The 13,104-nt window shown below is 33.9% G+C and overlaps 1 protein-coding gene across 2 annotated transcripts in view; it reads right to left on the minus strand.

Moving 5' to 3' along the window:
• The window catches only part of PTPRK (protein tyrosine phosphatase receptor type K), a 739,357-nt gene that overhangs the window by 152,209 nt on the left and 574,044 nt on the right, over positions 1–13,104 (minus strand). For both annotated transcript variants that reach the window (XM_072643296.1, XM_072643295.1), the window contains exons 10-11: positions 12,011–12,212; positions 8,847–8,952 (exon numbers count right to left, since the gene is read on the minus strand). In XM_072643296.1, coding sequence (XP_072499397.1) covers positions 8,847–8,952; positions 12,011–12,212 — 308 coding nt within the window. The remainder of the gene's footprint in view (positions 1–8,846; positions 8,953–12,010; positions 12,213–13,104) is intronic.

The following is a 13,104-nucleotide window of genomic DNA, read 5'->3' on the forward strand; positions in this document are numbered from 1 at the left end:
ATTATCTGTGAGTCAATCTAACAAGGCACACTTAGTACTTCTTCTATGAATATAATTATAAAATATTTCTTACCTTCCCTATTACTGTAGGGGGCAACACTATCCCTTAGGCTCAAAACTTGGGAGTCATCTTAGATTCCTCACCATCTCTTTCCTCTCATGTTCAATCTATTGCCAAGGTTTATCGATTTCACTTATGCATTTTTGCAACACTTAAATACACCCCTGTCTCTCCTCTGACACTGCAGCCATTCTAATAATGCAAGTCTTCATTACTTCACACCTGAATTATTGCAATAGCTTGTTGATTGGTCTGCTTGCCTCAGCTCCATTCTCCTCATTCCATTTCATCTTCCATTCAGACACTAAAGTGATTTTTCTAAAGTGCCAATATGATCATGTCACCTATTCCCTGTCACCTCCAGTATTAAATAGTAATGTTTTGTTTGACATTCCAAGTCCTTACCACAAGTCCTCTCCTACTTTCAGTCTTCTTATACTCTTTAGTTCAGTGATACTGGCCTCTTAACTGTTGTTGAATAAAACACCCCACATCTTAGCCCCCAGCACTTTCTCTGGCTCCCCTCCTCACCTAGAATGAAATCCTTCATTCCCTTCAACTACTGACCTCACTGACTTCACTTAATTCTCAAATAAAACCTCACTTTCTACAGAAAGTCTTTCCCAACTTCTCTTATCTCCAGTGTCTCAAGTTAATGGCCTCTGTTAATTATTTGCTATTTATAGTTTGCTTTGCATATATTTGCTTGCTTATTAGCTCCTCTATTAATTAGACTGTAAGCTCCCTGAGAAGAGGGGCTGTCTTATGCCTCTTTATGTATCCCTATTGCTTGGCACAGTAGTGTGCTGCATTGTCTGGTATATAGTAGGTACTTAATGAATACTGATTGATTGATTGCTAAATTTAAATGAAGACAAATAATTGCAGAGATGTTAACTGCTCAGAGTTGGGTCATATCAGCACAACACAAATGACACCTGAATTAAAGTATATATTTAGTGCTACATCAAACTACTAAGGGCTTCCTTTATGGAATTAGATAAAATAATGATGAAATTCATCTCAAATACCATTGATTTCAAGGAATGTAGTGAAAAATGTAGGAATGTAGAGAGTATAACACCATCAAACGTCAAACAGCTTAATGAATTTGCGATCATCAAAATGATTTGGTAGCTGCTTAAATGAAGAGAAATGTAGGAGGTACCTTTTACAACTATGACTATGGGGAGAATTCTTCTTTTTTTTTGTAGTTTTGAGTAAAAATATTGATTTTATTAGCATGTAATTGCTGAACTACCAATTTTCTCCTCCAGAATGGCACTGTTTTACATTCATGTAAATTACAATATTTTGCTACATGTTGAAGCCATAGAAAAACAGTGCTTTTGTTGTTTTGCACTCAGTGATAAGTAAAATTGTTTTTCCTTATTTTAAAAATCTGTTATATATATGAAATTCATATATATTCATGATTTGGATATATTTGAAGCCCATTTGTTTTTTTTATTTTCATAAAGAGCTTAGTGTGTGTATATACATATTCATGATTTTCATCTAATTGTTAGATTTAAAAATTGGCAACATATACATGTGAATCAGATTCCTCTTTTTTGTTATATGTTTTACATCTTAGAAATGGGGTGGGGGGAATGAACTTTTAAAATATTTGTGGATGGAAAAGTTGACTTGGTCTCAAGCTCATCAGCAGAAGACACATTTGCTAGAGTGAATGCTCATTAGCTTAAGTCAGATTAAAATGCTTGGATTCCCTGGGGTTGCTTCAGAGAATGCTATTGGATTTGCTACCTGCAGGATAAATGACCATAGTTAGTTTGTTTGTTTGTATGTGAATTTTTCTCTCCTATTGAAAGGAAAACACATAGTTTATTTTATTTTGTGACTGTCATGTTCAAAGCATTTCCAGTATACAAACCTATACCACCCCCTCCAAACTCTGCACATACAGTACCAGAGCTTGTTTTGCTTGCTTTAAGGCAAAAGAAAGCCAATATTTTTTTTTTTTTTGTTAAATAATACTTCTTTTAATTTAAAACATTTACAATATGGACCACAAAAGAATTTGTTTTAAACATTAACCAACTGAGACCCAAATATTTACGTTGCTAACTTCACAAGCTCTTGACCTAATTGTCTCCACAGTATTACTAAGAATTAAAGGACCCTAACTTATAGTTGTTGGTCTAAAGTCCTATGCCTAATACCTTAATTTTACACTTAACCTTGGATGTTCCCCTACCAATAATCTATAATTGAATAGATGTGGTATTAAGCTTACAAACCTTTTGACTATAGGAAATTGTCACCAAGACTAGGGACACTGCAGGGATACAATATCTCCCCAACTTCATGTCAGTTCTAGGCAGGATTAGATTGTCCACTTGCATTCAATCAGGCTTAAAGTCTGCCAGGTGTCAGTGGGAAAATTGAGTCAGGAGAATCCTACCTCAGCCCAGACTGAACAGCTGCTCTAGGGGGAGAATTCTTAAGCAAATAAGGGATAGAAATTATTATAGATAATAAAATTCATTATTTCTACTACATGAAATTGAAAAGATTTTGCATGAAAAATATCAATTGCCTCTATTTGTAGTCAGGTATCATTAGAAAAGCAACATTAATTGGAAAAAATCCTGATTGGTTTATATCACCATAATTAAAATGATGATACTACCTAAAGTAATTTACAAATTAAATATGAAAATCAAGCTAACTTTTAAGTCATTTTCCCAATAATTATCAAATTTACAGTTACTTTAAAAATAAGTGTATTAGGTCTTTTAATATCTGAAATTCTCAGCATCCAGGATCCAGTAATTATCCTAAACAACCTCCCTGTCATACTAAAAAGTTCAGATTTTTAAAAAATATTATATGGTAGAGGAGATATATTCTCTTCCCAATTGTGGGCAATAGTCCCCCACCCCCTACCCCTACTTTGGAGAAGCGATGTCTTAACCTTTCTGACAACTGTCTTCTCTAGCTAGATTTCAAACTAGCATTTGGGTGACTCATTGAGAATTAAGTTGTCCTTCATTTCAGTACCTTTCCCATATGTAAACAGGTTTTTTTTTTTTTATCTTTTAGTCACACAAATGTCCTTATTTTCTCACTCTATTTTTAATTTTAAACTTTAACTTCTGATGACTTCGTGTGTGGAGTCTACATCTCATTTTCTTTGGTGATCTAAGCACTACTGAGACAGGTCAGCTTTATATGGTCTCTCTTCCCCATAAAGATCAACTTCAAGGTTTTATACTCTCAATTTTGACTGCTTAGGATTATATCTTCCATTTATAACATTGCTGATAAGGAACTAAATAAATACCCTGTATGATGTTGTATCACCTTGTCAGGTTTGCATGGAATCGCTTCATGACTTAGGTAGGGTATGCAGGTATAGAGTCATACTTTGAAGTCATAGCACTGGAAGGAACATTAGAGGTCATTTAGTTCAGCTTATTTCTTTTACAGTAAAGAAACTGAGTCCCAATGAGATTAAATTATTCACCCAAAATCACATAACAATTTGACTATATATATATGTATATATTCATAAAATCAAATGTGAAAAAATATAGTCACCATAAAGAGAGCATTATGAATTTTTATTACCTCAATAGAGATGAGGCTATCACACTTATAGCAGAACCTGCTAAGGTAAAAACTGCATTTTTTTTTTTTTAACAAAATGAGGTAATACTCTCTCTGTGAAGATTACTACTTTTCTCCTGGCCAGAGAGTTGGAACTAAATTGTGACCTTTTGAAAATATAATTTCAGTGGGTCAAAATTTTAATACATTGTCCCTGAGCTAGATCACCCCCAAATATTATAATTCATAATTAAACTACTTAGATCAGAATCTGAATAAATTCAGGAACAACAGCTAATCTTTTGGAATATTAACAAAAATCTTATACCCAATGGGACTGATGCTTAAAACTTAAAATAGTGGTCATTTTGAATGATAATCTAGGGTTATCAAACTATGATGAAGTGAAGGGAAAATTTTTTCAAAGTTGTAGGTGAGATTTGAAAGCCTAGATGAAATATGCAGTGAATTTCTTTACAAGGGACACTTTCAAGTGCCTTAGAATGAATCCAAAATGAATTTTCTTCAGAGTGAAAGTTATTAGACCTACAAAACATATTTTATACTGTGTGGATAGGAATTCTTTCTGACTAACAGGAAGATTAAATGGATAACACTTTTGTGCAACTTTATCTGCCACCATAATTATCAGTGTGATACATAGTTTTTGTTTTGCAAACAGCATGAAATATTGAAGAATTAAAATAGGTAACTATGTCAGAAACAGAAGAAATAGAAGAAAAATCTGAAGTGAGGCCTCCCCCCAAGAAGAGATCAATCCCAATTTGGCTTTGTGTAAAGATAAATGTTACATGTTCAGCAGTAATAATACATTATAAATATAGGTGCTTTTAGATGTAACGTGAATCTACTGGGAAAGAAAGGCTTTAAAGGAAATGTAGAGTTTCAAATGGAAAATGTGGATGAAAATCTGGTGCTGTGCACAGATGAGGAAAAAGCATGGTTTTAGTAGGATGCCACTTTCAGGGAGAAAGTCAGTGTGGATATGGATTGAAGAGACCTCCATTCAATTCTTATGCGAAGATGTGAGAAGAACTAGCGAATTTGGAAGATCCAAGGTAGTCTGTAGTCTGACTGATGAGTTAGTGAATGACACCAAGTAATTTCAGGTCATAAGGAAGTAGAGGTGAGTCTTCTCTTCAAGTATCACAGTATTATTATCCATGACAAGAGATCAGTTGCTTATGGGTTCTTTCCAGAAGAAGTCAAATTCTTAGTTATTCTATTCTGCTACTATTGATAAAATGAGGTAGGATTATATGATGAATGAATGAAATAACTAAAAAACATTTGTGTTAATATGTGACAAGCACTATGTAAAGTTCTAGGGATACAAATAAATAAATATGCCTGTTCTCAGACAACTTACTTTGTAAGTTGTAAGTAAACAGCACAAATGGGGAAAGGTAACCCAGGAGATTTGGACAGGGGTATACCTGGGATGGTGAGTTGATTCATCAAGCAGTCAAGTGAAATGTTCTATGCAGAAGTAATATTACTATTGATTTGGTTACTTTGTTCTTTAAGTTTCTTCTAAAATGATGAGTCTATCTCTGTTCCTTATGAGTGAAAATGGAGAATCAATTACCCTGGAAACTACTGAATTTCAAGGACCTGAAATCTTTATATCTTATCAATTTACCTACTTACTTTGAATACATACCCATAAGAAATAATAGCTTTTTGAGAGTTTTTTTGATTAAGAAAAAATACCTGGAATTAGAAACTTCCAAGTTCAATGAAAAATCCATCAGTCTATGTTGCAGGAAGAGTATCAGAATTAGCTGGATGTAGAAGAATTGGGTTTGAATATCCACTCTGCTTGCCTTGCCCCATTAGATTGTAAGCAGGGACTATTTTTTGCCTGTTTTTTGTATTACTAGGATTTAGCACTTCTTCAGTTATGTCAGTCATGTCTGACTCTTCATGAACACATCTGGGATTTTCTTGGTAAAGATTTTGGAGTGGTCTGCCATTTCCTTCCTAGCTCATTTACACATGAGGAAACTGAGGCAAACAGGATTAAGTGACTTGTCCAGGATCACAAAGTTAGTAAGTATGGGACTAGATATGAATTCAGGTCTTTCGGACTCTAGGCCCAGTACTCTACCCACTGTACCAACCACCTACCCTTGGGCTTAGGACTTAGTAAGCATTTAATAAATACCGAATGACTGTGTGCTTGTTCTGAGTTTCCTCATCTAGACTAAACTAGACCAGACAATTTTAATGGTGCCTTCTCACTCTATATTCTCTCCAGGAGCTGGACTGGTACGACATACATGACTTTGGATAACACATATAATCTTGTTGAGTCTCAGTTAATTCTGGGGTAAAGCAGGAAAACCTATCACCTTTTGTATAAAACAAACTGATTTCCATGTAGTCAGCAGCTTCTTTGCTGACTTCAACAGCTAAAAGCTGATATGCCAAAAGGCAGATGAAAGGGAATCAAGAGCAACACCTTGAATAATGATAGTTGAATGCCAAGATAACTCCAGAGAGCGACAGAGAACAAAAGGTGGATCATAGTTCAGATCATCAAAAGTCCAAAGCAATTACATCTATCAGTACATTCTATCTCATTTAAAACTTTCAGATAATTTCATAAATGTAGTTAGAGAGAATCAGCTGAAGTCTTCCATGTTACAATTTATAAGTGTACATACAGATAACTCCAAAGTCCTCATCAAGTAAAAAATGCTACAAACTCTCATATAAAGGTGATGTAAGGAAGGCCATGACCACTATCTGAAGAGGCATAAGCTAAAGTGACTATAGATCACCCAGAAGTATTCTCTCAAATTAAGAAGCCCTAGTTAAGATCATAGGACACATGACTGATTATCAGTATCACTGGAATTTTTGAATTTACTTCACAGGCATGATTTTGGCCCTAATTTGATTATTTCACTCAGCATTTCATTTACAGCAGAACCACAGAGGACCAGGAAAAGTTTTAACTATATCTTAAAATGAAAAGCAATACGTCCTAATAAAAACCTATGAAAATATTAGTGGTCATTTTTGGTTTAGCGAAAAAAAGGTAATTTTTCTTTTAGAATTTAATTTTAAGATTAACTTTAAATGGTTTGGATTGTAATGCTTCCCAGAGGGCTTGCTATCCTGATCCTGATTGGTTAGTCAGACAAATTTACTTGACCCGTTGTCTAAACTCTCCCACATCTCAGACAATGCTTCACAGGTCTAGATACAACTCTTTATTATTTTAGCTGCCATTAGGTAGAAACTACCAGAGCTCTAGGATAAGGATCAAATCAATGCTGTCATTAATTTGGGATAGAGTATGTCAATTAAATTAATTAAGCAATAGAAATTCATCTAAAAATCCATTAAAAAATTTTAAATATATTTCAGGCAATGTGGCATTCTTTATGTATACAAATGTGGACAAAACAAAGCCTTTACCCCAAGGAACTTACAATAGAATGGGGGAGCAATATGGAAACAAAATATATACAAAGCAAGTTATATTTAGAATACAGAGGGAAGGTGTTAGAATTGAGACTGTACAACAGATTCCCCAAAGACCACCCTCAGCATTCCTGTGGCTCCCTTTTCATGAGTAGCCTCACTAGCCCTCCATGGAAATTGCTAGAATTGCCTTGCTTTTGTTTTTATATCCTGATCTCTTACAACCATGCTTAACAAACAAGAAAAGCTCAATAAATGCCTTAAGTCAGTTCATTAGTCAGCTAGCTGTCTTAAGTGTGACTAGCTGGACCTGGACAAAGTAGAACAAAGTTGGCAGTTGAAGGATCTTTTTCCTTATGAGAGTAATGGTATTTTGCAAAATATTTTATCGCTCACATTTCAATAATTTTTGTCATCTTGTTGAGTAGATATTCTACATTTTGTTAATTACTAATGTCTTGTTGGTTGTTCTGTGCCAAACAGAAAGACACTGAACTAGGAGAAAACTATGCTACTTACTAAAAATAGGCAGTGTAATGGACTTTCAGTGGTTATCCCTCTCTTTTTTTTTAAACTGCCAATAGCTTCCTGTTTTTAAAAAGGGCACTAAGATATTATCTATGTTCGCTGAGTGTACCTCAGCAATAATGACTAAACATTTTAAAATTTTTCTTTGAATTTAGTCAACAAAGTATTAAGCATTTACTATCAATTAGGCACTAGAGATATGCAAAGATAAAACCAGACTCAGTTATTGGTCTGAAGAAGCTTTCTAATAATACTAGATAAGACATGAACGTTATCATGATACCAACTGGAAGACAATATGCATTTGAATTATTGATTATTACATGTCCTTAAATATTACTTTTATGTAAGAGAATAGATTCAGCAAATGCTAAGGAAGCACTAAATTTGTAATAAACAATACAAAATCATCCCAGTACCTGACTTCTACACTAAGCATATTATAACTTTGATAACCCTATGTTTGTGTCTGTAAAATTAGATTTCACTGCAAGTTTGAACATGAGTGCTAACACACGTACATTTAGACAGTTACAAATAAATCTTTGTTATGTGGAAGAGGAGAGGGCTGGGAGAGACGATGTGAATTATTCCTTGAAATTAAGAAGACTCAATTTTTTTTTACCATTGGGTAGAGGTGAGAGAAAATATTTCTTAATAATAAGGTAAAATAGGATTTTTATATTGGTACAGGGGCATACTAAATAAAATTTAATAGCTCCAACACAATTTCCAGTAACAGGTACTCCAGGAAGAAGAAGGTCAGATAGTTTGTATTCAATGCTATTATTCTACTTCTATTTCCTCAGCTTCCAATTTTTCAATCATACATATGAAATTCACTACATAATAGCTGATTTACTGCATTGGAAAAGAGTTATTTTCCAATCTTCTTTCTGACAAATACCTTCAAACCTCATATTCCATAGATACCAAGAGAGGAAGCAAAATGAAATGGTACTAAGAGGAAAAAAAATAAAAAGGAAAGATCAACATTCTAAATCAAACAACAGAGAGGAGGATAATTCAGGTCATGAATATCTAAGCATCCCCTTAGAATTGACTTTCAACTACAGATCTCTCTGTGAGCTTTGTATAGCCAAGAAAAACAAACCTTCTGACAGTGATGTCAAATGAATATCACTTAGAAATGAATTATTTTATTAGCCTTTAGGAGACTAAACTATAAGCTCTTTTCTTCTAATACCCTTCTTCTTCCTCTTACCTGATAGGTGCACCTTTAGCCTGTGCAGGTCTCAATAACACTGTTATAGTTGTGGCAGTTTCATTAAGGGATGCATCAATTCCTTCATAGTCTGGTAAGGTGGGAGCTGATGAAAGGAAAAGGGAGAAAAAGAGTCTTTCATCAAGTAACACAATTTTGTCACTGATTGAGTCTAAATGATGCTGAATGCCAAAGGAAATGAAAATCAATGCAATGTTTAATTACCAAAAATGTTCATTAGAAGAAAGCACACAACACTAATTACTACAAATCTTTAGGTATTTGCCATCATTTGAATGTGTTGACAATAAACATTTTGCTGTTGATTTTAAATGAAAGAGATTGAATGAAAACCATGAAACGGTTTTTGGAACACAAGAAGGGGGAATAAAAATTGAGGGAAACTTGCTTTTACAAACAAGACTCAATGCAAGGCATTTAATAAGTAATCATGAAATATTATCAAGGAAAGTAACTGACTTATTGTGTTGGAAGGGACTCTTAGAGATTACATAATGCAAACTTCTCAGGATCTTTGCAGATACAGAGCCTAAGTTCCGGAAAGGTCAAATGTTCTGCTCAAGGTGCCATCAGCACTTAATTACAGAGCCAGGACTAGAATCTAAACCACTAGGTTTCCAGTGCTTCTTCCATCATATCACAGGTGGATGTAAAAAGAACTTTCTCATCTTGAGCATTTGTTTTATGACTGCTTCTAGGCACATGAATCACTATGACCAGGTTTGGTTTTTTAAAAAGGGGAAAAAAAAACTTGTATTCAGCCAATCATTAGGTCTTATATAAATCAAATGTGCCCAACACTTCTATGAGGAAATTTTTCACTATCTATTTTTCAATGAAGTTGTTTGAAGGAGGAGAGAAAATTCAGTTAGTGAATAAGAGATGAATGAGAAGGAGAAAACATGGTCCAATGTGATCCTCTGGGCAAGAGACAACTTATCATGAATTGTTTTATGATATGCTTTTGGATGCTGGGTAGTATGTTGTGTGTTGTTGTGGCAATAACTGCCACAAGATATGGCTAGGCAATAATGATAAATGATTGAGGTTAAAGGTGTCAAATACGGTGGCCTGGAACATTCTAAAGGGAAAAGTAAACTAAAATGTTTGGGAGATATTTAACAAAATAAGTGGAGGTACAACAGAACATTGATAACATTACTACATGGTTTTTCTAGGTTAATGTGCGGTCCACCAGGATCTTTATGTGGTTTGTTGGCAACTGTTTCTATTTGAGTTTGACACTACTGATCTAAATGATACAAAATAATTTACTGGACAATGATTGTCAATTTTAAATAACTTTCTGATATACTATGCAGATAAAATATATCAATATAAACAACTATATCAATATGTTTAATATAACTACTAGGAAGAGATATACAGTATTATTTTTCCTAAGTGAGAAGAAAATCACAAGTACATAGCACTTGTTTTTGAAATGAAATTAAAAAAAAAATTAAAGCTTAGCAAAAGGCACACATTTTGGCCAACAGAAGTACTTCTAGTCATGATCAGATTATAATGGTACTGCTACAATGTATTTTTAAAAGTGACTTAAATTTTGATAACAATTTTTATGTGAACAGATCAGAGGGACTAATATTTGGAATACTGAAAAAAGCTATTTTTTATATTCAGTGAAATAAATTCATTTTAATAGGAGAACTGGAAGGAGTAGAAGAGAATACCTCAAGGGTCTTATAGAACACCAAAAATTACAATGTATCTTCTTTAAGTTTTTATGAATACATATATGCGCAGAAGTCTCTGATATGCTAAACTGGTTTTCACATTTTGCTAATAACATGAAGTGGAGAGAATAAGTATCTTAGAAGGGGAAAGTATAGCAAGTGCTAGAGGTTTTGTGGGGTTTTTTGGTCAATTTTGACAAACCTTAATAATATCTTTTGGCAACAATGACCTATATATGTAACAATGAGGTAGGCAGAAATATAACTACACTGTTACATATAGCTGCCATCACTTTGCTATGTAGATGGGAGACAAGGATCAGTTTGACCAACAGTCGTAAGTCAAATAGTTCTTGGAACTTCCACAATATCCCAACAAAAAGTAACGACAAATACTGTTTGGGACCACTACAACTTACACAACTTCATTTTATTGGTATTGTCAAAGAAAGAACAGAAACCTTTGATTTTGATTGATCCAGATAAAGTATAAATGTGATCTATGGATATTCTATTTGGGGTAATGGGTGAGATGTGAATTAAAATACATATCTGTGTCTCTATCTCTATTTAAATGTGTATACATACACAGAGTCATGACTATGAGGAAATGGCTCCAATATGAGATAGTATAAAATAAGCATTTTAATACATTCAGTGAATAATCTTATAAGTAACTTTACATTTATAATAGTTGCATATAAAATAAATTAATATGTATGTAAGAGTAATTGACAGCATAAGACAGTATCTTTTTACTCATGGTTCAATGACTATTGCATAATGGTTTTGATGGAGAAGAAAATAATAATTTATCTTGTGTAGCATCACTTTTAGGTACCTCATGTGATCTTTATACAAAAGGTAATTTATTAATAAGATCTTCCTATGTTTCATCTTTTTCCCTTTGTTTGTGTGTGTGTATACATTCTCCTGTGAGAGGAGAATGTATTTATTTAAAATTAACTATATTCTGGGAAAGTGAAAAGATAAGACAGATAGACAAGAATATTTTATTTATGATAAAAGCAAGAGATCTCCATCTCTATGGATTTATTCCAATAAGTGATGGGAATTCATTTTGGGGACAAATATTATTCCATTAGAAGAGCTGGTGTCATATTTGTCAATTTCTCCAAGGTACCATGAAGTCTAAAACAAGTTCCTGTGATGAACTTTGTAATTCTCTTAAGAGAGAAAATAAAAGAAAAAATAATTTTAATATTAACAGTGTATAGTTGTTATTTGATGTGAAGGCAGGTAAGTGTAACTACGTAATAATTTGATCTGAAATTATCTTAAGTAATTTTAAACCACACTTAAATATATCAAAGTGCACTGTCAAAGGCTATCTTTTAAAAAAAAATGTATGAGTAGTACCCCAGAACACACTTTTATAAACCAAAAAGACAAAGAATCATATTTCCATATCAATTACTTGAATACCTGAGATATTGGTTGTGACGTTGATTGCTGTAGCTGGCCCAAAGCCTTTGACCGTACTGGCTCTTATAAAGAACTGGTAGGTTGTCCCAGGGTGGAGGTGCAAAAATACATGATGTGTACTGTTCCATAAATTTGTCACAGTCTGAGGAGGTCCAGCCACAGGAACAGCAGGATCAAATGACCTAATGCTGTTATAGCTGACCTGTTTGTTAAAGAAACATATATCCTGTTAGCTATTTCCCTATATTACGGCTAATTGGTCCTAACTTGTCTGCCGTATCTACTCTCTTCTTTTTCCAATCTATCCTTTACCCAACTGCCCAAATGATATTCAAAGTATTCAGGTCTAACCATGCCACTCCACTGTTCAAGAAACTTCAGTGGTTGGTCACTACCTCTAGGATCAAATGTAAACTCCAAATGTAAACTCATTTTAGTCCCATAATCATCTGCCTTAAGTAAGTCTTTCTGGCTGATCAAATATTTTTCTGGTCACACTCTCTACATTGCAGTCATAGCATACATAACATAGCCATACATAACATTTCTTCTCCCATATCTGTGCCTTTGGCATAGGCTGTGGTTCTCCCCTCTCCACTTTGGGCCCTCTAACTTCATTCAATCCTCAGTTCATGCATCATCTTTTTGAAGAGGCCTTTCCCACTCCCTGAGTTGTTAGAATGCTCATTGTGTGCTTATTTTGTTTACATCCTTTGTGTAATTAACTTGTGAATATATCTCTCCAGTAGAATGTAAACACCTTGATGGCAAGCAAAAACTGTTTTATTTCTGTCTTTGCATCCCCAGAGGCTAATACAATACCTGGCATATGGCAGCCATTTAATGACTGCTTGCTGGCTTTAACTGAGTGGATAAATGCTAAATAATCCATTCCTAAATAAAACTATTTACTTGCTAGGGTTATATTTTCCATCTCCTTCATTTAATTTCCTTTTCCTCTCTTTTCTGACATGCACATAGAATCAAGTTTAGAACTTTGTGCCTAGAGATACAGAAATCTCCTTTGTTACCTCATTTTCCCAAGTCAAACAACACATTTTCATGTAAATAACATTCAAGGTATGATAATATAA

This window comes from Notamacropus eugenii, chromosome 2 (genome assembly GCF_028372415.1).
Source record: "Notamacropus eugenii isolate mMacEug1 chromosome 2, mMacEug1.pri_v2, whole genome shotgun sequence".
In the NCBI taxonomy this organism is placed as follows: Eukaryota; Metazoa; Chordata; class Mammalia; order Diprotodontia; family Macropodidae; genus Notamacropus; species Notamacropus eugenii.